The sequence below is a fragment of the Acomys minous genome (genome assembly GCF_964271855.1).
Source record: "Acomys minous genome assembly, chromosome: 13".
NCBI lineage: Eukaryota > Metazoa > Chordata > Mammalia > Rodentia > Muridae > Acomys > Acomys minous.
In genome coordinates this window covers 86,968,455-86,995,704 of record NC_140495.1, presented here as the reverse complement: position 1 = coordinate 86,995,704, position 27,250 = coordinate 86,968,455, and the positions used below count along the sequence as shown (strand labels likewise).

The window sequence follows — 27,250 nt, the reverse complement described above, 5'->3', positions numbered from 1 at the left end:
TTTACAGAACATTAGTGATGTCATCGGGAAATGGGGATGCTGGATTAATATGATTTAGGGAGGTTCAGTGGATAATTCAGTTATCTATGAGCTACATGCAGAGCCTTGCCATCCTGGGACAATGGCAGGAACTCATGCCAACTGGGAATGTTTTAAGTACCAGCCCTTCACAGAACCATCAGTGGAGATTAGCCCTGATACTAGAACTGCAGGTGTCAATGCAGATGAACATCTTAATTGGCCATTAGAAGTAACTGGTTTGTGGTGTCCCTCTGGGGACCTGCAGAGACTGTCTCCCCTTGGCTCTGGATCTAACAGCACCATATACCAGCTCAAAAGCATCCAGAACCATAGTTCGGGGTTGTGTGGCGGCAGAGCTATGGATGTTACTGCATTTTTGAGGTGGTTAAAAAATAATCCCAAAGATTTTACCTTAGGAAAGCACAAGAAATATGAATTTTGGTCACTGCTTAGAGCTTCCTGGATCATCAAGCCACCATGTGCATCTGGTCTGTTAGCAGCCTTCCTATTGCACAGGGAGTGCCATGAACATTCTAGAGTCCCCAGCATCAGGGATATTTACTATTTGGCCTTTGGCTGGAAGCCTGTGTGACCCCCTGATCTAAACAGACCCTTGTCTACCCACTGCCTGGCACCTGGAGGTGTGGTCTCTGCGGTTAGCATGTGGAACAGCTGCTGTGTTCGAGTGACGAGTGAGCGAGTGGCGGAGGGACTAACAGATGCCATTACTTCTCTCTCAGGGTGTGGTTTATGTTTCAGTATTTAAGCAGTGTTCTAACTAGTAGAGACTGGGCAAGTGGCGCCTATTACATTCCCATAAGGCCTTCTATTCAAACACACAGATCCACTCACAAAGACAGACACTCTACCACTTGGAAAACTTGGACAATCTATTGCCTGTGACCTCAGCAGGCTATGTCACCATGTCTCAGCTTTCAAATCTGTAAAAACTCGATGTCAAATTTGTATAAAAATGGATCAGTATTGGCAATCCTGGATGGTTTGACCTAATAGACTATACATACCTTGAAGACAACTCTAAAATACCACAGTGTTCTAAGGTTCAAAGGAGAACTGCTTTTCTGGGTGGGTGAATGAGGCACAGGTCCCCAGGGGATTCTGGAAAGGTTCTTTTAAGGATCCTCAAGGTTGAGAACCCAGTGTTCTGAGTGATTATGGCATTTCTCCAGGGATCACTTACAACCCCCAATACAGGAAGCAGGCAGAGTAGGAGTAAGAAATATGCCCCAGGGCCTGGGTAAAGAGGGACACCTGACAGACTTGACCCCAGGGAAACCCCATTTTGCCCAGTCACCCAAGAAAGCTCCAGAACTTAGGTGTTAGCCCTTAAGACAGAGAGATACAAGCCCTCACCCCTTACCTCTCTCTGGGCAGCGGCTTAGGTTCAGGGCGGATGGAAGCCATGGACAGACTTGCTTGCCGAGAAGGGGACAAAGAGAAATTCAGGTCCAAGGAGCCTGCTTTCCTGTGCAGTGGTTCCAACCCAATGGCTCCCTGCATCTCACTCTCTATGGGGCAGGAACCTGCCCTGCCGTGGACGGTCAATGGGGACACTTCGGGGCCCATGGCACCCTGCAACGAGGTATCCATGGCCGACTGGGGGTCATGGGTTGGAGAGATAGATGGTGGAGAGCGTGACTTCTTCTTGGTAGATGCCCCAGCCAGCAGCTTCAGCAGCCCGCTCTTCTTCTCTTTCTGCAGAAACACAGTAAACCAGATGGGTTAGTGTCTCTAGGAGGACCAGCCTGTGTAGACCTTTAAGGACAGTCCTGTAAATCTAGTCCGAGGAAGACAACAAAGACAAGCCTCAAGGCTTTATTTTTTTTTTTTATTGGAACCTGGGAGGAGTATCTCAAGAAGCCAGCTCCCATGTAAAGTTGGTAGGCTAGGGATCCCACAAAGCAAGACTCCCCATGTAAGGACCCATAGGCAACTTCATGGGCTGTGTCAGAGCAACCCAGTCAGGGTGAGGGCTTTGCTCTGCAGGGGAGTGGCTCCCAAGGGGCTCCTCATGACTCTGGGCTGCACTGTGGCCTGGCTCTACTGAGAGGTGTTCTGGGGAATCTCCGTGTCATATCCTACTATTATCTTTAAAAAGTTAAGAAAAGCTGTAGGAATTGTAGCCCAACTGAGAGGGTAGTTATTCCACACAGGACACCCAGACATACAGTCCCTCATCCAAGAGTGAGCTACAGGATGGGCCTTTGGGACAATCTGTTTAGAACCCTTGGGTGTTTAAACATTTCTCCTCATAAACAGCAGTGGAGTATGAGTGTGTGGACGTGTGTGTGTGTGTGTGTGTGTGTGTAAGAAATCCTTTATTCTGTAGTCATTTTGAGTGACCACGGCCAGGAACACAGTTCTAGATTGTCCTTGAGTCCATGTTCCAGGGTGGAAGCAGTTTCATAAGTTAAACTGAAAACACATTCGTGAGGATATGAGAGAGGTGCTTACAGCATACGGGGAAGTTTTTCCGTAGGCCTAAGATGCTGTCTGGTGACATTCTTAGCCTTTGCGTTTGTAGACACTAGTAGTCTGAGACATTAATGGATTGGTCACAGAAGTTAGGTCTGACACAGAGGTGGGAAAGGAATGGCTGTTCTGGATGATCATGCTAGCCCAAGACAAGGTAATTATTATTAGCCCATCAGTTAGATCTTTGTAGGGGGCCTAGGTCTAGTGCATGCATGGTCCTAGGTTGGTGGTTCAGTCTCTGCAAGCCCCCTTGGATAAGGCCCTGCTTTAATGGGATATATACTGGAAAGGGTCAGGGTGGCCAAATGTATGGACAACTTTCCTCTCTCAGTTCTTCAGGATCAAATGTGACTCACGGTTTTCTAAATTTAACTTGGACAAGCACTGATACCTTCAAAGCAGAGACTTCTCTAAAATGTTTGCCTTCTGGAGTGGAATTCTGCCAGTGCCTGCAGCCTCTAAGTAATCCCTTCACTGTGGAATCCCTCAGAATAGCAGCCATCACGCCTGTGCCATTCACGGAATATGGTGGCAGATGCTCTAAACACTTCCCTGGGAGCCATCACATAGGACACAGATAAGAACTAACCAAGAGACTGTATATGTCAGGGGCAGATTGATGACTCAGTACTGGAAGTGTCATATGGGAGATAACAGATTTCACAGGAATGGTCTGGACTAAGGTTTATGTTTCTAAACGGAAGGCTGTAGGTTTTCTTTTGGACAGTGAGTAAATTAGAGAATTAATGACCTGGCAAGATTAGAATTTCTTGATTTTTTGGGTCCACCTGATCCCCTCTGGAATTAGATCACATATCCCAGTGGCACCTCTGTGTGGCCAAGAGCAAGTCAGAGAGGACCAAACAGTATGGCTGGAGGGGAATGGATGGACCAGCCTCAGCCTGGGGTCCCATCTGGAGGTGTGGTCAGACGATCCCACTATCAAGATGTGCTTATGAAACATTGCTCCCCCTAGAGCGGTGAGTATCAGCCTGCTGGTCTCAACCCTTCTGAGGGTCTAATGATCCTTTCACAGGGGTCGTCTAAGACCGTCCTACATATCAGATATTTATATAGTATGATTCATAACAGTAGCAAAGCTACAGTTATGAGGTAGCAATGAAATTAATCATACGGTTGGGGGCCACCACAACATGATGAACTGTATTAAAAGGTTGTAGCATTAGGAAGGTTAGGAACCACTGAGGGTCTTGGGAGGGAGAAAAATGAGAGCTCCTAAGAAAACACTATGCACACCTTCTTAATCTAGTTAGCACCTGGGCGGGAGAGATGGTTCAGCAAGCCTGTGTTTAATCCCCCGCACCTTCATAATGGCGCAAACCGTCTGTAACCCCAGTTCCAGGGCATCCAACACCCTCTTCTGGGCTCCAAGGGCACAGGCATATATGTGGTGTACACATACATGCAGACCAAACACCTACACATATGAACTAAAAATGTAAAAGAATCATCTCGAACTCCAGTATTAAAAAGAGATTTGGTAGGGGCTAGTGCTGTTGTGTGGGTAAAGCACTTGGCTGATATGCATAAGGCCCCAGTTTCCCAAGCAATTCCGAAAGAGATTTTTTATATATATTGGTACTGCACTGTAAGACATACAAATGGTAAAATATTATTTTGGATTTTGATTACGATTGAAGCCTTCTTAATGACTTTGCTCTATGGTGGTACCTACATAAAAATGCAGTTGGAGGACAAAGGTATTTCAAGCTTAAATCAAGACTCGTTGCTAACGGGCCAATCAGAAATTTCAGAAAACTGTCACATGGGATAGATTTGATGTTTAAATATCAGTATTAAACTTTTCAGGGACACTATACATTTTACTAAAATTCATTCATTTCTCCCCTCTCCCCCGCGCCTCTCTCTGAAAAGATTGCTATGTAATCCATGCTATGCCAGAACCTGCAATCCTCCTGCAATTACTCCTTAGTAGCTGGAATTACAGGCCTTCCCCACCACACCTAGCATGTAAATATATATACTGTTTGGTTTTGCATGGAACTTCACTTGTGTACATTAGGCAAATATGTTAACTACTGAGCTAAATCTTCAAGTGACTTCCTTTATTAAGCCACACTAGCAGGTGTGGCCAGGACACCATCTTCCCCGAGTAGATCTGCCATCTGAATTCTTACTCAGTAGTTCTTTAGCTTGGATCGTCTGAACACATGCCTAACACTCGGCCAGCTGGATGTAGCAGGAGGCAGACAGCTTCTGAGAACCCTTCTGACTGGCCTATAGACGAAGATGGTATCTAGAAATTTCCTTATCCTTGTTCTAAATTCATTTTGCTTCTTTCACATTCTGTCTGCTGAGCCAGTCAAGCCTGATGTGTTTTTCTACAGGATTAGGATGGGGTTTGGCTCAGAGTCAATCCAGGACTCCCCACCACCACAGAGGCAGAAAGGAAGGCCCAGGTTGCTTACCCAGGAGCTCTTCCATCTGCAGACTTGCAAACCATTGGTACAAGCTCATGATATAGTCTCTAATAATGGTGATGATAATAATTTGATGCTGATAACTCACCAGCTTTGAGATAAACAACCAAGCAAAATCGCCCCTTTCCATCGTGCCACATGCATCCAATGGCATTTCTGCAAGCTTCGACCCGAGGGTGCTCTCAGCTGAAATCAACTCAGATCCTGCTTTGACCTGGTGACCTTTGAGGACCTGCAGATTATCCAGGAAGCCCAGGGACACCCCCCTACCTCCCAGGCTGCCGATGTCAGATCCCAGGGTTAGCAGGGTTGGAAGCAGGTGGGGCCAATTACATGTTCTGAGTGTGAAATGTGAAACGGAGGAGGATTTGGCAACCTGCTACTGTGAGCATGGTGGTAAAAGGTATGAACCAGAGAGAACACTTATTGTTAGTTTACAGAGCAGGAGTTGGTCCCCGTAAGGGGCAACTGGTAGAGGAAGTGGGTAGAGAGCGAGGCTGGTAGAGCAGTAATGAAAGGTGGATTAGTAGGTCATGTGGTCCAGGGTCAGAAGGTGTGGAAAGAACAGATGTAAAGACCAGATGCTTGTATTTGGATGGTACCTGGTGAGGGCCTTGGTACCATACAGTGAGAAGGAAGGGGTTGGCATACCTGGTACCTCAAAGGCTGACCAAGATGCTACAGTGGAGGTGAAGTTGTGGGGACACAGGAAGGACTGAATGTAGCTATTGCAATGCTTTCTAAGGAGCTAAACAAACAAGGACAGATGACGGTCACAGGATGGCGTATGGCTTAGAGCAGTGGTTCTCAACCTTCCTAATGCCATCACACTTTAATACTGTTGTGTCTTGGTTTCTTTTGTTTTTTTTTTTTGGGGGGGGTTCTCTGTATAGTCTTGGCTGTCCTGGACTTGCTTTGTAGAACAGGCTGCCCTTGAACTCACAGAGATCAACCTGCTTCTGCCTCCTTGAGTGCTGAGATTACAGGCATCCACCACCATGCCTGACCTACTGTTATGAATTGTAATGTAAATATTTTTGGAGATAGACATTTGTCAAAGGGGTTGCAACCCACAGGTTGAAAACCACTGGCTTAGAGGGAAGATGATATGGAGACAACTGGTTGGGGACACCAACTAGAAGCTTCTCTACTAGGTGGCTGACACAAAACTTTGCTCTCTGCCCATGTGGCTGGGAGGAGTCCCTGACTGACTTTATGCCAACTCCATCCTGACTCTGCTGAATAACACAGCAGTTTAGCAGAGTTGGAAGACAGAATGTGAAAGAAGCAAACTGCACTTAGAAAGGGGGAGGGGGCTTTCAGCCACCACCTCAGCCTGCAGGCCCTCAGGAAGGACAGGTGGCAGAGTGGCAGCAGGGTCTGGCAGGAAGTAGAGAAGGGAGAATGTATTATTTCCCATCAGCTGTGGGAACAGCCGTCAGAAAACCTGGGCAGATGCTAATGCCTAGGGAATTGAAACAAGGAACAAAGCTGGAGGACGTAAGAAGCCTTGGGACAGGACACAAGGGCAAACTGAGATGTGGTGTCCTTATCTTCTGAGTCTGGCTCCGAGGCACAGAGCTGCACTTGGAAGCTTTCTGATGATTACTCTAAGTCTGGAAAGCTTTCTTCTCAGAGACAGGGTTGGGGAGAGGGTAATTAAAAGCTATGCCCTGGTAAAATTTTAATGGATAAAAATCACAGTTCTGGTTCTGCATGAAAACACAGTTGCTAGAAGGGCAGAGAAAGTTTATAACAGTATAAATATGCAATGCGTTTTCTGAGAGGGCAGGGAAATTGGGTATCTCTAATGGATAAAGAGACAGAAGTTAACAAGCTAATTAAAAGAGACTGAAAGGTTGGTAGTGAGCTGTTGGGTATTTTAAACATTAAAACACACATTAAAAAATATTGCCCTGGCAAAAGACAGAAGACAAAAGTAATGGCCATAAAAAATAGGTGGGGAACGGCAGCAGAGAGCAAATGCAATGCAATTAGTTTTCAACTTTTCCAGGCTGGAGGCTGTGAGTGCATTGTTTTTCTTGCTTTGTTCAGTGAAGTTTTGGATCTGTGGCTTGTTTACTGCATGGTGTTGGGCACCTTAGGGAGTAGAAAGGACGGGTGGCAGGCAGGTGTTGTTCCTTCAAAAAAAACTGTTAGAGAGATGGCTCAGCACTTCAGAGCACTTGCTGCTCTTGCAGAGGACACAGGTTTGGTTCCCGTCACTCACATGGAGGCTCACCACCCCCGGAAACTTGATTTCCAGGAAATATTAGGCCCTTTTATGGCCTCCTCTTCACTGCATGCTGGTGATACACTTAACATGCATGCAGGCAAGACATTCACACCATAAAATAAAAATAAATCACACACACACCGTGATCTGAGCAGTTAGCTGGACTCAAAACCAGAACAAAGAGTAATAAAACGAACGCTGCCTTCTCCTCAAGCTGGGGCTAGGAGCAGGTGTGGAGAGTCAAGCATGTCTGACAAGGCATGGAGGAGTCCTGGAAGAGCTCCCCCTGCGGGGCCTCAGGAAGGTAAAGTGATGCTGCTGTGGCCTGTGAGAAGCACAGGATGTTGTGGTAGCTTGGGAGCAGGATGGAACTGGATGCCATGTCAGTTATTGGTTGGCTGATATCAAACTAGTTCCTGACCTACTGTGCTCCTTGATTCCCTGCCTTGTAACTGGACACATAACTAAACAGAAAGATGAGAATGGCAGTGCTTGAGTGCTTCCTAAGTGTTGCTTTGGTGTGTGTGTGTGTGTGTGTGTGTGTGTGTGTGAGAGAGAGAGAGAGAGAGAGAGAGAGAGAGAGAGAGAGAGAGAGAGAGAGAGAGATGTGCATGTATGTGGGTGCATGTACCAGTGTGCACTCTTGGAAGTCCGAGGCTGACATCAGATATCTCCTCCATGGGTCTCCCTCCACCTTAGATACTTAGCCAAGGCCTCTCATTGACCCTGAAGCTCACTGGTTGGCTAGACTGGCTGTCTGGGTGGCCAGGATCTTTTCCTCTCCACTCTTAGCACTGGAGTTACATGGTCAGACCATGACCTTTTTTTTTTTTTTTTTTTTGAGACAGGGTTTCTCTGTGTAGCCTTGGCTGTCCTAGACTTGCTTTGTAGTCCAGGCTGGCCTCGAACTCACAGCGATCCGCCTGCCTCTGCCTCCCGAGTGCTGGGATTAAAGGCGTGCGCCACCACGCCCGGTAACTTTTTTTTTTCTTAATATAGGTGCAGAGGATCCTGGGAACGCGGATTCTCATGACTGCTTAGCAAGCTTTTTATTTACCATGTAGTTCACCTAGTCTGTAGCTCACATAAGGAGCCCTATAGGGTGAGGGAAGGGTTAACAGTAGGCGCAATGTGGTAAACTAGAACGTTGTACAACCTGGATTTGCTAAGTCGAAATTCTAACTATGGTTCCAGTGCCTTGCCGTGAGACCTAAATGCACACCCCCACACCCGTACATGTGTACACATACATAACAGGCATATACACATATATGAGACTTATTAAGAAGCTCACAGTTTTAGAGACTGGAAGCATGTGGGCCCATCAGTTCTGACCCCTGGAGAGGGCCTCTTGACTGATCAACATGATGGGTGTTTGTGTGTGGGGAGGGAGCACATGGCAAGATAATAATCAGACTTTTAGGGGCCACGTTACTCTTCTTCATTAACTAGTGGGAATCAGCCACAGCCCCTCAAAAACCACACTGGTCCCTCTTGAGGGCAACACTCTTCTTGGTATAGCCACCAGCTTGAGTATCACCACAGTGAGGCCCATGCTCTCAGCAAGCACACAAGCCTTACACAGTAGCAGGTATTCAGTAAGTGACAGACATGCCACACTGGTCTGGGTTGTAGTGGACAGGCTATGAGGCAGTAACAGAATGGCTCCTGCCTCAAGACTCCAGATTCTCAACAGGTTTTCAGTGCCTGTGAAACAACAGCCTAACTGCTCAGTCATAAACCTATGGTGCCTCGCACACCTCATGCCCTGAGACTCTGCACATGGAGCTGCTCTCTCCACACTGTTGAGAGGAAACGTCATCGCAACACACAGCCAGCCAGCAGGAAGCCAGCTCCCGCCCACTCTCACTCAGTACAGGAGCTTTGGTGATGCATGCCAGAGCATTTCATTGGGCATCTGGTGCTGCTGGCAGCATTTATTTCTATTATCACAAGCCTGCTTGTAGGAAATACAGCACACTTAGCTTACTTGATTTTTTTTTTGCAGTGTTAGTATCTTTTTGTTGTCTTATTTTAAGTAACTATGACCAAAACACCCAGGAGAAGGAGGGATTTTGGTTCCCTGGTTCAAAATGTTTAGTCCATCATTGCTTGGGCAAGTATCATGGCTGCTGGGGCCATGGTAGACACTGGCATTTGTTTCTCAGTGGACAGAAAGCAGAGAAGAGAGGAATACAGACGAGCCAGAGTGACATAAAGTCTTAGCATACCCAGTGGCCGACCTCCTCCAGCTGTGTCTCACCTGCTTCCCCGCATATCTTAATGATGCCACCACATTAGGAATATACTGATGGGTTAATCCTTTCATTAGAGACTTAATCATTTGACTGTCTGACAGTAGGTTACAGGACATGCAGAGGGGTGCTTCACCAGTTTCCTCAGCATTTCTTAATCTTGTCAAGTTTGTAATACAAATTATTCTAGCTAGGAATTGAACCCAGGACTTCCCGCGTGCTAGGCAAGTGCTCTGCGTCACTGAGCCACATACCCTTAGCTGTAGCAATGCCTAGTTTAGTCACTGTGCAAAGGATGTAAATAGTTCGCTGGCTCTTTAAACATGTTGATGCTGCTTTACATCATGCTGTGTCAGACATTCAGCCAAGATTTACTAATGTACATAGAACTAAACATCAATATCATCAGGAAGCAAACAAGGGGCTGGAAGGATGGGCCAGCAGTCAAGAGCATGTGCTACCAGCGACCAGCACCCACACAGCAGCTCACAGCCATCTGATTCTCCACCTCTAGAGGATGCAGTGCCGTCTTCTGGCCTCCATAAGTACCAGGCTCATGGGTGGTGCAGACATAAATGCAGGCAGAACATCCATCCATACATATACAGTGATACAAATTTTAAAAAGCATATTCATTTTATTAGTGTGCAAATTTGCTTTTATCTTAATAAATGGTAAAGTTATATATAAAATAAATTTGTCATTTGTTATTATTGAAAAAAGTATGAGAAAAACAAGACACGAAAGCTGGCCACTACCAATGATACTTTGGGGACCTCTAAGAGACAAGAATATTAAGTCTTTGAAACAGCCCAGCCTGAATCAGTTACAGACGATGTCCCAGGAGCCTCAGACCTGAAGAAACACCACAGCTCCCGGCCTACGGTGGGAATGTGGCCAGAAACATCTACAAGAAATGGATCTTTCCAGGTCTTGTTCCAACTTGGGATATTGGTGGAAGCATTGAGCATGCCTTCCAGCCATCAGCACACACAGTGCACACGGTAACAAGATGGTGCCTGGAACTGAGTACATGAGAGACGCAGCCTTCGGTTAGGCCCTTATCCCCATGATTGGGTGCCCCGAGGACACTGACATTTGCGTCACCTCCCCACCAGATGCCGGCTCTTTCCAGTTTTCTAACTGTGTCATGGCTGCTTGTCTTGCCTGTCTAACTATCCTCTTGATTCTTTTGCCATACTAGGGTGGACATGGGTCTCAGGCGCATTGCCCTCTGCCCTCTGCCCTCTGGCCTCTGCCCTGATGCTGACATCCCTTTACACGAAGCCTTGGCAGACTCAGCTCCTCACCCACCCCTCCCTTCTATGGTAGGATTATCCCTATCCCAATGGCTTCTATCTGTAAGAGCTTCTAGATCAGTGCTTCTCAACCTGTGGCTCGCAACCCCTTTGGGGAATCAAATGACCCCTTCACAGGGGTGACATCAGATATATACATTATGATTCATAACAGCAAAATTACAGTTAAGAAGCAGCAACAAAAATAATTTTATGGCTGGGGGGGGTCACCACAACATGAGGCACTATATTAAAAGGGTCACAGCATTTGGAAGGTTGAGAACCACTGTTCTAAATAGCTCTCAACACAGAAGCCACACAAATAAAACCACTGAAATATTTGCCAGTGAGTTTCCTTCTTACCCACCCCCAGCTAGATGAGACAGAGGTGAGGACATGCTTGGTCCCAGGTGACTGGCCAGAGAGCCCAGGGACAGATGAGAGAGGGAGGCCAGGATGGAAAGTGGAGGCTCATATCCCAGAAAGATCTCTGTCCTTATACTGGCACAAATCTTCCTGCCTCCTTTCTAGTCCTTGAAAAGAGAACAGCAGCCTAAATACTTCATGCTCTGGGTCTCTACTTGGACCCTGCAGTCATGTTGATGGATGCCCCACTGGCATGACCATTCAGTTGCTCTGAGTGGGATAGAAGTGGCCAATAGGGTTTAACACACAAAATATTTACTTCCTCTTTTGTCTTTTGTTTTCAAGATATTTAGCCCTGGCTGTCCTGGAATTCACTATGTATACCAGGCTGGCTTTGAACTCAGAGAGCCACCTACTCTGCCTCCCAAGTGCTGGGATTAAATGCACACGCCACCACCGCCTGGCAATATTTGGCTTGTTAATGATAAGCTATGACTCTTCAAGTCATAGGCTCAGAGCTACAGGTCTTTCTAATGCACTCTGAAGGGTGCCTGGGCTTATCTTTAGCCTCTACGGGTAGGTGTAAAGAGACTGCGTGAGTGACACAGGTTTTGATGGAACTGGAAGTTGTAGACATCACAGCCCTGATCCTGTTGGAAAATGTTCATAGCATGCCTCTTAGGACCTGACCCCAAAGAGAAAAGTACTCCCCACTCCCCCACAAAGATACAGTGTTTACTTAATGGTCCTGCCACCATCTGCCCTACCAAAAAGGAAGGCTGGGTCTTTTAGGCACTGATACCTTCCCTTATTATTTCTTTTCATCTCAGGCTCATAGGACATCTTGGTTGGATTCTGCTATTTACTGCGTTCTGCAGGCTCAATTCCACCAACTGTAAAAGGATGTTAACAACTTGCGTGCCCTGGGAAGGTACTGTGGCGCTCAGGTGGACTCATGGGCATCATGGCACAGCTGGGAGAGGCCGCACTTCACCCGTGGGCCTAGCATCCTCATATGGTTAACTTTACAGAGGCTTGGCACCTTGACAGTGCGGACATAAGGCCCCATCCTCTGCAGGAAACACGATGTGGGTGGTGCTTAGTCATTGCTTAACACCCGGCTTTTACTATGGTAGCAAGGAAATGATCGCTTCTGCTCTGAGCCAGGACACAGGCTTCCCTCAGACCCATGGCAAAGGCAGCAGCACTGCTCTGGGAACCTGAAGCAGAAGCAAGCACGCCAGGGTCTGCTTCTGCTGTGGCCACGGGTTGGCCAGGTACTTGAATGTGACCATCCTTGGGGTCCCAGGCCAGGTACTTATCAGTGTTTGCGCTGCTATCAGGGCTCTGCAAAGTTGGGAGTGGGTCTAAGTGTGGCTCACAGCCCCCAAATATGAAGAAACCAGCTAGTGCATTTGCCAAGTAAGGAATCACACTGTGGAGCTCTGCTGAGTGGGCAATGACTAAAGACAGCCTTGCCCAGTCCAGTGGAAGCCAAAAGCCAAGCCTCCCCGGGAAGGACAAATAAGCAGATTTCATTTTTATAATTAATTTCAAAAGGCACTGAACTCCAACTGGTCAACCTACGGAGAATAAGAGACTCCAGAGTGCGCAGCCCCAAACAGGGCATACGTGTAACACCCTCGCCACGAGGGGTGGGAAGATTGTAAGGACCAGAGCTGGTTGACAGCCTCAAGCAAACAGTGTTTGCCAAATTCAACAAGGCTGTTATACATATGAATTCACAACAATTGTGACAACATGCACAACATTTGCAAAAACTGCAGCCAGAAAAAAATCCCAGAGCAGGAGGTGACCCAGGGGCGGGTATACACAGAATCCTACTGTTAATTGCAGAGAAACAGTTTCTTTAATGATGTGGCTGCAAGCAGGCCCTCATCACTCATCAAGGCAGGCCCTGCTCCCAAGACTAGCTGGACAGCATAAATTGGACTCGATGGGGCAAGGAAAAAGCAAAGAAGGAATCTCAAAGTCTGATGGGAAGGGGCGGGAGGAGTTGGGGTACCTGAGTGAATATATTCAAAACACATTGTATGAAATTAATAAAAATATTATTTAAAAACAATGAACCAAAGAGACCTGTAATAATCAGAACAAGCAGTGAAGGACATTTTGTGTGACATTATGGAGCTAAAAGGACCCCTGAGAAAATGTGATATATCCTATTTTCTAAATATGGCCCAATACTACCTCTTGACTCATTGATGTCCTTACGAAGGGGTCTCTGGGCTCCCCTTAGCTAGTGTGCCTCCGAGGTAGAGCACAGTGAAAACACAGCCACATGCCAGCCACTTGGCAGAACCACAACAGCCACACACTTGCTCTAGGAAGAAGGGTGCCACGACACAGGCTGGTGTTCTGACATGATGCAGCCGAGGCTCCCTCCAGCCAGCAGGAGGGATGAGTTACCAAACACTGGAGTGCATGCCCACAGAGGCCTGGTAAAGCGACTGAGGTTTGGGGTGACTGGTTACAGAGCAAATGATTGGAGCTGATTTCAATGATCATTCCCACGAGATTTCCCAGGCCCAGGGTGGATCTGTAGGTGGGCTTCTTGGCAGTTTTGGCCTGAGTTCAGATATCTCAAACCTTTCCGTGAGCTTCATGCATGCCAGCCTCTTCGCCTCACATGCCTGCCTTAGCATTTCTGATAAGCTAACGTAGGATGGCAACACAAAAGTACATCCTAACAGATTTTCTTGGAAATATTTCTACAGAAATATTGGAAACATGTATAATTGAAAGCCTACAGTCATCCAAATAATAGACAAGAATTCTGCAAGGAAAGATGCCAAGATCCAAATTCAGTGTAGTTTTCCTGGAAACAAGCTAAGTTCTAGATTCCCTAATACAATCAGACCAAATAGCAGGGCCACACAGACCCTGATGGTGCAGTTAAAAGACAGACTGATCTTGATTTTAAGGCATAACCAGGAACTGAGGTAGAAGCATTTGGGGGTGGTTATTATTTGAGACAGGGCCTCACTAAATAGCTCTGAATGTCCTGGAAGTTACTGTGTACACTAGCCTGACTTTGAACTCAGATCTGCCTGCCTCTGTCTCCCAAGCACTGGGATTAAAGGTGTGCGCCATTACGCCTGTTGTAGGAAAAGCCTTGTATTGTAAGGAACAGAAGGCCCCAGCATTTTATGTTAGACTTCACTTAGGGATTTTCTGAAGGGTCTGATGCTATGCCCACCTAAGCTGACCTAATTTCACAACTTGGGTTACTCAGTAATCCATATCTGAGCTACCTTAACTTTGATTTACTGAGCACCTCACCATGGGGGTCATCTACTGCCTCCCTAGGCCCCAGAGTCTCATCTGGGAAATATTCCACAACTGTCACAGCCTTCCACATAGGTTAACTCACTCAGCCCTCACCTCAGACTGTAAGACACTGTCCAGCACCCACAGAACTTCTTATTTTGGGGGTGGAAATGGCCCAGCCAGTTGTGGGTAAAGCAGACTCGCACAATGCAGATGACTTGAGTCAAAGGAATAAACAAAACAAACACCGTACAAGGCTTTTTTTTTTTTTTACCAGCTTTCACCATATTAATAATCTATTTCTAAGACTTGAGATGTGTCCTCCTAGGGGTTTTTTTTCCCTCTTTGCTGGCAACGGACGCCACCCCCTTCTGCATATGTTCTCAACAGCTCCCACGCAGCTCCCATGTGCAGTGCAGTGGCTGCATGTGCTCTGGGTGCCACGGGACACAGCAGTTCTCTAGAACGCATGTGTACGTAAACAAAGTTTCATTTAAACAAGATGAGTACATTTGAAAAGCTAAACTTTAACCCCACTGGTTTTTCTGGTAGCTCTGTGGCTCTTTAAAAAAAAAAAAAAAGACTGGATGGGACAGAAAAAAGAGCTGTCCAAGACAGTGACTACCAACACCACCCAGGGAGAGCCAGGCCCTGGCCTACATGCTAGTGCTCAACCAGTGTGACTTTCCCTCGGGAGACGTTTGGCAATGTCTGGAGATCCTCTGAACTTTCACAGTGGAGGTACAGCAGTGTTCTGCAGGCAATGCACCCTCACGTATAAAATAAAAATAAGTAATATAAAAAATTCCTTTTGAATTTATTCTTTGGAAATGTCATAGATGAATGCAACACATCTTGAACATAGCTACTACCTCTCACATCTTATAGTTTCCCAAGGACACCTCCGGATCACACCTCCCTCCTAATTTAATAGCCTCTTAGTAGTTAATTTTTTAACCCATTGAGTCCAGTTGGTGCTGCCCACATGTGCACACTGTCATGTAGTCAGATATGCCAAGCTCACACACTTTTTTAAACCCATGGAGATCAATGTGAACCAGACAGGCAGCAGCAGGTGAACTCAGTGTATGTGGGGGAAAGAGCTGACGCAGTGCATGGGCCTAGCATTCCTGAGATGGCTGCAAACCAAAGCTGCTGTTCCACTGGCATTGCTGCTGGTGCCCAGCGTGCCGGGCATTACTGGGCATGCTTTCTGGCTCTGAGGGATGGAGTGGATTTCCTCTTTACCTTTGTGTGCTTATCAGGGGAGTCTGACTCCAAGAAACACAATGCATGCTCAAAGTAGGGCCACCAAAGTCCTCATGAGTAGGGCCTCAGGTGTCACAGCCCTGCTGTTACCCACTGAGTGAGTGACTCTGGACCTTAGCCAGGCACCCCAAACTATTGCCCTTTTCTGACATCTTATCTCTGAATAATCCTTAATTGACAACTGTTCACCACTACTATGGGGTCACATGGGTTTATTATTTCCTTAAAATGAGGAGGGATGGACAGAAATGAAAAGAAGCTGACCTATCAGGATCTAGATGCCCATGGGTTCACACCCTGCAGAGGCTGGCCTGGTTTTGCTGAGTCATCAACATGGGCCACAGGGAACTGGGCATCCTTCCCAGACCATGCAACACCGATGGATCGACCATCCAACTGCACCTGCCTCTGAGTGCGCCAGAGACTCTGACTCCTGTGGTAGAACTGTCTTATCAGAGGACAGTGGGAGGAAGGTTAAGAAGTGCTTCACGCAGAGGGGGACAGGATGAGTTCTCTCAGGACTGTTCATTAGCTTATCAGTTCCCCCTCCTTGGCTGTTCTAGATATCACTAGGTCTCTGCCACTGGGTCCCGCCACACCGTGGACATGGCACAGAACTACCCCACATCTCAGCCAACTGTGTGACCTCCTCTGGGATCCATGGTCAGAGATAGCCCCATCTAGACTAGCTTACACAGTTCAGGGCTAGAGCATGAAGGTAGGCTTGACCTAAGATGGTGCCACATGATGGATAATGGATGGGTAAGCAAAGGGCAGCCACAGTTACGGAGGACAGTGTCAAGCCGGGTGTAGTGGCGCATGCCTTTAATCCTAGCACTAGGGAGGCAGACACAGGTGGATTTTTATGAGTTGAGTCCAGCCTGGTCTACACAGTGGGTATAGGACAGGCAGAGCTATATAGTGAGACCCTGTCTTGAAACTCCTTCCAGCAAACACATACAGAAGGGCAGTGTCTCTTCTGGGTTACAGTAAGGGAAAAGGGGAATTCTGAGGTCCCCACCACAGAACTCACCATGATGGGTGATGATGGGCTCTTACAGACAGGATGCTCTCCTGGTATGAACCGTCAACGGAATCATCTGCAAAAGTCTCTTTTGAGTAATCGTCTTTATTAGATTGGTCTGTGGGCATGTTAGTAGGGGGTTATCTTAATTATTAGTTGATACAAGAGGCCCAGCCTACTGTGGGCAGCACCATCCCTAGGCAGGTGGTCCTGCTGAGTTAGAGAAGTGAGCCAGAGAGTTGGCAAGCAGTTCCAACCTTAACTTTCCACAATGAGGGATTGTTAACTGGAAGATGAACAAAAGCCTTTCCTCCTCTCTGTGGAACAGCAGTCAGGGATGGGCTTATGGAGGACGTGTGCTTTGAAAGAGAATGGTCCCACAGATTCCTATATCAGAATGCTTGTTTCTCAGGGTTTGGAACTGTTTAGAAAGGATCAGGAGGTGTGGCCATGTCGGAGGAGGTGTGTCACTAGGGGTGGGGTCCAAAGCTCACACCATTCCCACTTAGTTCTCTGTGCCTCCTGCTTGTGGATCAGATGTAAGCTCTCAGCTGCTGCTCCAGCACTGTGCCTGCCTGCCTGCTGCCATGCTTCCCGTCACGATGGTCACGGATGCCAAGCCTTGGTGTCTCATCCAGGCAACAGAACTAAGACAGCAGTCAAGTGACCAATGGAGGCTTGGTACTGGTGCTTCTTAAATGTCTTCAGTATCCTGTGGTTCACCAGACCTGGTGTGCATAACCGGCACAGACAGACATAGTGGGATTCCCACCTGGCTCCATGACCGGTGGGAGTGAGGGCTGCTGTGCTGTGAATGCCAAGTGTCTTTCCATAGGACCACCCCCACCTAGGAAGACTGGAAACCGTGACTGCTGAAGACAGTGCCACTGCTGAGAGTGTAATGGGGGTAGGGGTAGGGGTCACAGGCCTTTGACACACACTCACCAACCTGCCATTTGACCTGACTATTAAACAAATGGGTGGAAAATGCAGAGGACTGTGGTAAGCTTACCCTGGCGATGACAAAAGCTGCACCTGCTGTAGCAGATGTGCGGTTTTATTTTTGAGAAAATTTGTGTGCGACATACATCCCATAGTCCCTGTTGTACAGTGACTCATCTGACGATTTCTTAGTAGAGACACCGAAGGCCACTTGCTGTCAGCTGGCAAGTCAACAACATTCTGTCACTATCTTGTCTCTGGAGGACAGCACTTTCCTAGCTCTGTGTGGTAACACCATTGTCAGCGATCTCCTTTTCTCTCCAGCCATCCTCTGTGTACCACACCAGCCCATCACAGGGAGGCCGTTAAGCTGACTGAGGCGTTGAATGACATAGCATGACTCTAAACCCAGGTAAGATGTATGTGTCCAAAGTGATAATTAAATCTGACTTTCAGCCTCAGTAGAGCTCCTGGGGTCCAGTGGCTAGTGCTCCAAAAGATCCCTATAAAGTAAGTAATTTGTTGCATCTGGCCTCTCTTACAGCACACCACCCTCTAGGCCCCTTCTGATTGTGTGTGGGGGGCATAGCCCCACCCTGGTGTAGTTTTCTAACCTATTCATCAATTGGCCCCAACCCTACTGCATCTCAGCAAGGCTGTGAACAGAAGGCTGAATCACTGGTCCAGCCTGCAGTGCCAGATGCTCTCCTACACGGGTCAATGGAGCTTAAAGGCCAGGGAAGATGGGATGCTGGCCTTAATGAATCTGAAGCAATACCTGTCATTTCTTTAAAAATAACTGTTCTCTAAAGAAGTGCATCTTGGGAGCTAGAGAGGTAGCTCAGCAGTTAAGAGGATTTGTTCTTGCAGAGGACCTGGGTTTGATTCCCAGCACCCACAGGGTGGATCACGACCATCTGTAACTCCAGTTCCCTGTCTTCCGACTTCCGAGGGTACCAAGCACAGTGGCCATACTTAGACATCCATGTGGGCAAAACACACATACATATGAAATAAGTTAATTATTTTTTTTTCTTAAAGATGACCTAGATCCTGCCGTCTCACTACTTGGCCTCGGTAGAGACTGAAAATTTAACTATGAGCCACCAAGATGTTACTTTAGCTGCCCACTATCAAATGAAAGTGGCATATCCAAGGTTGGCCTGAGCAGGCCCTGAGGCCTTGGTAGGTTATACGGGGTAAGTGATACTTGCGGTTCCTACAGCAGTGGCCCTGGGCTGGGTGTGGCCTGATAATCACATGACAAAGAGAAGCTGTAGGCCTGGCTTACATGTTTCTGCATGGCATGCAGGCACTGCCCTCCAGTGGGCAGCATCAGTACTGCAGCCTCCCTTGATGACACACATCTATCTCCAAGAGGACCAGTTTCAGTGGGCAGTGCCCCCGGATATCCACTTGGCTTGGAGGGAAAATGGTCAGAGGTATGACCACAGCCATGCTCAGTGACTTAGCTAAACAATCAGGGTCTTGGAAGGCAATTGGAAAAGTTATGCGAGTAGCCCACTCTGGATGACGACATCATCATCATCATCGTCATCATCGTAATAATAATAATAATAATGCATTTAATAATTATTAATGCTTGTGCTTGTGTTAATTTAAGAATGCAGCTCACTAAATGATGGCCTTAGCCAAGCGTGGGTGCTTTGGCCCCCAGGTAGAGCCTCGTGGAAGGTGAGCTGCCCAGTGGAAGGTGAGGGAGGCTTCCAGTTTGCTCAATAGTATGAGTGCCTGTGACTGCTGGCAATCCAAGTGACACAAAAGGAGGATCCTAACAAGCTGGTAGTGTCTCAGATTGGGTCCAGAGTAGGGCGGTGGCTGCTTTCCCTGTCTGCATAGAAGTTCCCTTGTGTGCTGGCAGGCCTGGCACCTGACAGTGGGATGGTTGGCTGCCCTGGAGCTCATGCCAACTTCCCATAGGCCCAAAGGCTGTATACAAATGCTCGCTGCTGTGCAATAAAAGTAGATCTGCACTTGATGCTGGTCTCCGGGGTCTGTTTCCCGCCTCCCTCAACCAACCGCCTTCCTGGATCTCCTGGATCCTAGTTCCCATAGCCAAGGACCTCAGTAATGAAGTGGACAGATAACCTGTTCTGTGTGGACACTAGGCAGCCTTTCTCTAGCCCCTTCTCATTTGTCAATGGGTTCAAGGGCCGTGGCGGCAGGCAGGGTGGGTAGGTGATGCCCAAACCCCATGGGACTGTACTCAGCAAGGACAGCCTGGCTATATATACTGTAGGCATCAAGCAGCAGAGACTGACACAGAACACCTAAGCAGGTACCATTCCCTGGGGCAAGCACTGTAGTGACCAGCAGGTTGACTGCATCAGCAGTGCTTTGTCACTGGTGTAGACACTTGATCTAGATACAGGCTCATCTCTGCATAGCCAAGATCCATGGCTCCAGGGATCAGGAAGGAAACGGGAATGGTGTCGCCCACCACTACTCCTAATGATTCATGCCTTCCACTGAGGAACCACCACCACTCCACTGAAGTGCCAGTGCAGGGCACCTCAGCCAGCTTGGGCTCCTTGCATCTCTGAGTCACTGGCAAAGGAAGGAACTTGGATTCCAAAGGGACACAGCGGAGGATGAGCCAGAGCATGTCTGGAACACAAGAGATGCCTCAGACTGCCCAGTAACGCTAGGCTATGTGGGTCAGGTCATGGGGAGATGATGACAACTCAGGGGAAGCTGAACTACAAATGGGGTCCCCCAGTGGGGAGGAATGGGTTTACCCCACTAGGCAAGGAGGCGCAAGTAGCTAAGGTATTTCTTGTGTGCATCCTAGTGCACATAGTAAGGGCACTGGCAAGATGAAAGTCACTGCATGGCACTGCTAGGACCATGTGACAAGTTACAGAAAGGAGGAATGCTATGGTGAGTACATCCCCCTGTTTTAATTATGCCATTACATAAATGTGTGCATTAAGCCACATTTCTGCTTTCTTTCCTTTCATGCCTTCTTATTATATAATGTAAGGTGTCAGCATTTGACCATGCTAACTTTTACATCATGTTTCAGTTGCTGAATGCCAAGGGTGCATCTTCTAAAGATGGCCACCTCTTGTGGGGCTAGTGTGGTTTTGGTTGCTCTCAAGCTACAAGCCGCACCATGCTAGGCAGGGCCTGACTTTGCTACTGTGCTTATTTTACAACTGACTACAGTTTAGGGCAGTTCTGAGTTGGGAGCCAATAGGCAAGAATGCCATAACATCTTGGTCAGGCCATGGCGCACAGCTGTTTGGTCAAACACTAGTCTAGATGTTACTATGATGGCGATTTGTAGATGTGGCTAAAAATAAACTAATTTAAAAATATTAACTGACTCTTAATCTCCTTTAGGAGATGACTTCAAGTGTTTATCTTGAAAATACAGTGGCACTTACCCAGTCAGCCCAAGGTCTTAAGGACAATCTAAGTTTCCTGAGGAGAAAGATTTTTTTGCCTCAAATTGCAACAACAAATCTTGCTTGAGTTTTCTGTTTGTTGGCCTGCCCCATGGACTGCAAATCTGCCTTGTAGATTTTGGACTTTCCAGCCTCCATAATTACATGCACTAACTCCTTAAGATTAAGAAGCTAGCAGTATCATATCTACTGATCAACCTATCTATCTATCCATCCATCTCCTATAGGTTTGGTGTCTCTGAGATTCTTGACTCATAGAAACGAATAATTTTCTTTATAGTATTTGCATGAGCAGCAACAGACATTCCCATTTTAAACTATTGAGCTCTAGGGGGCTGACTAAGGGATATTAAAGTGAAAGAGACGGCAGGAATGTGATCAGAAACACAGCCATTACTGCTGATTTTGCAAAGACATCCTTAAGCAATGACACTTCCTTTAACGTCACAGAAGGCCTCTGATGACATCTGTATATCAAAAAGCATGGGAAATTTCTTATGCTGTAAACTGGAATAATTTTAGCTGTTACGGATGTCCATCATTTCAGTTTTATAGAAGAACAGATTGTTGGAACTGGAAAGAAATTCCAAGAGTCTCTTCACCACATTCTACATTTTCCTCAACAATCTGGAAGATGAGCGATATTGGAAGACCTGCCTGGGGTCAGAGGTCAGAGCTGACATGAGGACTCTGGACTCTTGACCCCTGTGTCAGTTGGCTGGGCTCTAGCGTTCTGGCTTTGCTGACCTACCTAGTTCATGAGGCCATGGCCCCAAAGCCGTCTGGCTTCCTCCAAAGTTCCCATAGGGAAGAACGATGGCAGTGTCCCTCAGGAGGCTGGGAGGCCAGCCTAGGAGACAGAGGGCAGACTTACAGACCCAGATTTCCACTCCACAGGAAACACAATGGAGTGGAAGTACCTGGTGAAACCCAAGCCCATAGATGGCACTGCCTGTGTCACTAAGACCTTAGGAAACTAGATTGACTCAAAGGTAAGGCTGTCAGGGTTGTTTGACGAATGGGATCTAAAACACTGTCTTCTCAACTCGTCTCTACAGATGGCAAGTGTGGACACTGGACACCCTGGTGTAAACTGGAGAACCTCGTGTGGGAATACAGAATGGAAAGCATTGGCAGGCAGCCTTGCAGAGCAGTGCTCTTCTCATTTATCTGAGAATCAAAAAGGAGGAGGAGGAGTGAAGGAAGGAAGGAAGGAAGGAAGGAAGGAAGGAAGGAAAGAGGGAAAGAAAAGAAGGTGTGGCATTCAGGATGATGCTCTCTCCTTCTGGAGTTTTCTGAGCCATAGGCTCACAAACATCTAGCCTCACACAGCCCAGCGTGTCACCTGGAGAAACACCATACGGTCTGTTTTTGAAGCTTCCACCGTCAATGATGAGTCTGTGTTGGGTACTGCCAAAGGAGGCGGCCTCACGGACAAAGACCTTTGGGTGTTCCCTGGACTCAAATGTTGTACCTGATGGAGAGGATGGTGAACAGAGAGCAGAGTGAAAGACGAATGGCCACCTTGTGACACCAGGTGTGTGGCCAGTGGCACTCTCATCTACTTAAGCGCTGCATTTGAGAATACAGCCATGGTGTGGCGCGACAGGCCAGTGCAGGTTGGCTCACCAAGTGCAGACACCACTCAGCAGGAACTGCACAGGAGGATTGGGGATGGAGAACAAGAAATGTTTATAGACACAAGTCCCAGAGTGCCCCTGGTTTGCTCTCAGCACCTCATAAGTCTGGTGGGTTGCATCTGAGGGAAAACCACCCCCTGAGCACAAAGGGCTGTGTCCCCACCTCTGCCTACTTCCCGAGAGCCAGCTATGTCTCAGAACAAGAGCAGCTAGGTAGAAAGGAACAGACTAAAAACTGAACTGGTTTTCAAACACATGTGGACACGAAGCATAGCATCCGTATTTTACTTTGTAGGGTGGGTGCCCTCCTGGTTTCTCCAGCTGATGCCAGCCTCTTTCTACCCAGTACACATGTGACAGAGGCAGCCGAGAGTGTCACCTGTGGAGAGGGGTCTGGACCATGGCTGAGGTGGGTCTAGATTCCTGTGTGTGTGTGTGTGTGTGTGTGTGTGTGTGTGTGTGTGTGTGTGTGTGTGTGTCTGTCTGTCTAACAGTTCCTGGAAGCTGAACAGCAGACCTGAAAATCAAGGCTGTGGATGTCCCTGAATGTCCTCACCTCAAACACGTGGTGCATATAGGTTGCTTAGAAAACCTGGTCAACACACAGAGTCTCATTTCATGCAGAAATGCCTTAAATCAGCCACAGATTGGGAGAAATCCAAGATGACCGCTAAACTCGATATGCAAGCAACCTCAGACAACCCAACAGTGAGGCTAGGCCACACCGGGCTATCTTTGGATAGTGTATTTGAACGAACATGCTAGTAAAAAAGCATCTGACACTTTAAAAATTTATTTTTATATTAACTTAAAGCTTCGGCTACCAGGACATTCTTCGTTTGTTTTGTGGCTTGTTATTTGGGCCGGAGAGCACGGATCTATAAAAGCAGAGTCTGATGCTGGCTACCCCATCACCTTACAGCTGGCCACCAAGGCTGGCTCACTGACTCAGATCTTTCACAAACGAAAAGAAGAACTGAAAATGTTCTCCGTGTCCACTAGCAGACTGGCATCCTCCTGGGTCTTTAATTTTCTTTCTTTCTTTGAAGAAACAAGTCCTTCCCATATGGCTGAACAGGTTGCAAACCGCACAGGGAGGATTCATCCAAGGGACAGGGTGCTGTTCATACCACAGATATTGCAGATTTGTTTATTTTTCACTGTCTTATCCTGGCACATGGCAGTAAGAGTCTTGTTCTGACAAGATGGGCATATTACAATGAGGAGGGACCACGGCATATGGATGAGGGGGATGCTACTTTCTGATACACACAAAAACTGCAGTGGGATTGTTGGCTCTGGCAGAACCCCGAGGCTTGCCTGCTTTCTACTCTAGTGACGTAGCTTCTTACGCCTGCCTTTATCCCAGGTGGAGGCCTTGTGTGTGCAATAGCAGGGCGTCAGTGAACAATGAAGCTTCAACCATCCAAGGTACCATTGGCAACTGTATGAAAGGGACCCTATAACCAGCCAGCTCCAGGCTCAGGGTTGGCGCACGATGGCTCACTTACCTTTTCATTTTTCTTGTCATCTGGCTTGTACCCTGTGCTGATGGGGCTGGGTGTGGACAGGCCGCCGATGGGTGTTCCTCCAACCTCCCCACCGAGGTTGGCAGCGCTGACGTTGGGAGGTGTGATAGCTGATGCTGCTGATGTGAAAGAGATGGCTGGGCGGAGACACATCTGCGTCGGGGGCTGCTGGCTGTGCTGTGGGGATACCGCAGTGCGGGGCCGGAGGCTGGTGGTGGGCAGGCGGGATGGAGAAGTCTGAGTGCGCAGGGGTGACACGGTGGCAGTTGGTCGGTCCAGGGCCTGGGCTGAGGGATGGGTAGCTGGAGAGATGGAAGACTGAAAAGTTAGTGTGCACTTGGCCATGTGATTGCAGTGTGTTCCCATCTCAGGCTTGACCTCTGACCTCCGAGGGTTCTGAATACTCCAGACTTGGCTGCCATCACCAGAGGAGAAACTGAGGCCAAACAAGCCAGAAAATTAACTCTACTGTTGATGACCCTAGTCCTTATTCCTAGTGCCCCAGGGCATGCCAGGGCATACTAACCTAGTGTTTTCTTGCATTAAAAAAAACCACACTTAAGCTGAGTGTGGTGGCTCACACCTTTAATCCCAGCACTTGGGAGGCAGAGGCAGGCAGATTGCTGTGAGTTTGAGGCTAGCCTGGTCTACAAAGCAAGTCCAGGACAGCCAAGTGCTACACAGAGAAACCCTATCTTGAAAAACAAAAAACAAAACAAAAGCAAAACAAAAGCAAAAAAGAAAGAAAGAAAGAAAGAAAGAAAGAAAGAAAGAAAGAAATCATACTTACTGTGTGTTGTTTTATACCACCAGAATTTGTGGCATTCTTGATGTCAGAATATGAGAAAAATATACAATGCAAACAATATCCTTGGCCTCCAAATATACCACAACTATCAAATATACCTGGAAACCTTAACAGGGTCTGCAGGTGGGAGGCCCCTCACACTACACCCCAGGCCTGTGGCTATGAGCTGACCCTTCCTCTGAAATCTGTTCGACCCACTTATGCCATGGTGTCTTGATGCTACAGGTAATCTTGTATATACCAGGCAATACAGAAAAAAGGCTTGGCGTGTGAGTTTCTTTAAAGAAATGATTTGAGGTTTTAGAAGGGCTCAGAACCTAGTATCTGAACATCGCAGACAACATGCCCCCATATCTTGAGGAGAAGGTCAAGCAATTACGCAGATCAATAAAACCACTGAGGCTGTTCATCACCCTGTGACTCCTCACGGGGACTGTGGGTTCCTGTGCATTGCCCACTGCGTGAACTCTCCTTTACCCCAGCCCTTGGGAGGAAGTGACAGCATCCAGCCAAAAGCCAGTGCCCTCTAGGGCTGCCCAGGGCTTCTCATGCAGCTTGGGCTCTGCCTTCTAGAAAGGTACATCCAGTCAATGAAGGTGCACAGTGTGACCACCATCTGAAATTCTGAATTGTCTTCTCCTAGGGTACTAAGCACTGCTGATTTGTCTATATAGTTCATTCATTTATTATATGCCAGTTGTTCCTCCCTCACTCCCTCCCTCTCACTCACTCCACTGTTAGCTCAGCTCTAGGAGGCTGGGGACAATGGCTGTTTGATTCCCTAATAGGATGCATTCCACATCCCTGGAATGGTGCCAGGCATATAGAAGATACTAAATACAGTTTTTTAATGAATAAGTGACTACTTGAGAAGAGAGAACTCCCAGCTGAAGCATCACTGAAGATTTCATAGAAATAAATCACCAGAGAAGAAAAAAAATATCCAGTGATACAGACGTGGCTTACTGCACAGGCTGCTAGAGTCCGCCTCACCAACGAGCCTGTTAGCATTGCAAAGCAGCTACACAGCCTCTGAAGAGTGAAGCCAGCAGTAAAGGCTCATGGGGGAACACACAGGCCCTAGACCATTTTTCCTTCCTTCTGGTCTCTTGGTCTCTGGTTTGCAACTAGTGATGCCACGGTCTCCTCACCAACACTGGTTGTCCCCACTCAGCTCCCTGGTCTGTCCCCAGTACCTGGAGTCACCCTGGAACTCATCTGGCCCTTCCTGTGATTGCTGTGATTGCTTTTGATGCTTCTGTCTCCAGTTGCTCTTTTTTCTGTCTAGAAGTCCCACTGTGAGCAGTGTGAGCACCCCAGCCACCCTCTGGCTGATGCGACTGTCAGCCTGTTCGTCTCTGCCCTGTTATCTTGGTATATCCCTTTGTACAGCTCCATGTAAAATATAGGCACTCCACAGTCCGTACTACCTACATAGGGTTCTTTCCCCAAATTAAAAATGGGATGTCTTTCCTATCTGGCTATTTCTGATTCATAGACATTTCATCCCTACTGCCCACCCCCAGCTCCTGCCTTTTCTTTCGTGTGCGCGCACGTGTGTGTGTGTGTGTGTGTGTGTGTGTGTGTGTTCCTTGCTTTGGAGGACCTTCTTCCCCTGCCCTCTCCCCCCTACCCGCATATGTCTATCTCTGTCTGATTTCTCCAATTTATTGTTTACTTTTTGTTGTGTTTCTCTCCTGTGATTTGAAATTTTTGTTTTGTTGTTGTTACAGTTTTGTTTTTAGAGACAGGGTTTCTCTATCCCTAGCTGTCCAGAAACTCTCTATAGACCAGGCTGGCCTGGATCCACCTGCCTCTGCCTCGAGAGTGCAGGGATTAAAGGTGTGTGCCACCATCACTTGGCTGTGCTTTCACATCTTGGGGGTCTTCCACCTCCGTCTGCTGTCTCCTGCCCTCCCTGGGTCTTCCCGTTACTTCTGGGGCTGCTCTTTTTATAGCAATTTCTTGCAAATTGAAATGTTCTCTCCTTGAGAGAGGTAGGAAGCCTGCTTTTCTCAGAGAGAGCTTTCACCAAATAAGTTCACCACTATCACTCATTCTGTAAAGCTCCTTAAATAAGGAGTAGAGGTTGGGTTCTGGCAAATACTGTTTTGAGACAGTCACATTATTTTGTTCATTAACAGGGTGGTGTACATAACTAGTTTCTTGTCAATCCCACCAT

The 27,250-nt window shown here is 47.5% G+C and overlaps 1 protein-coding gene across 2 annotated transcripts in view; it reads right to left on the bottom strand.

The window, feature by feature from the left end:
* SH3RF3 (SH3 domain containing ring finger 3) overlaps positions 1-27,250 on the bottom strand; it is a 286,187-nt gene that overhangs the window by 7,684 nt on the left and 251,253 nt on the right. For both annotated transcript variants that reach the window (XM_084753564.1, XM_084753565.1), the window contains exons 8-9: positions 24,243-24,562; positions 1,403-1,737 (exon numbers count right to left, since the gene is read on the bottom strand). In XM_084753564.1, the coding sequence (XP_084609690.1) occupies positions 1,403-1,737; positions 24,243-24,562 (655 nt within the window). The remainder of the gene's footprint in view (positions 1-1,402; positions 1,738-24,242; positions 24,563-27,250) is intronic.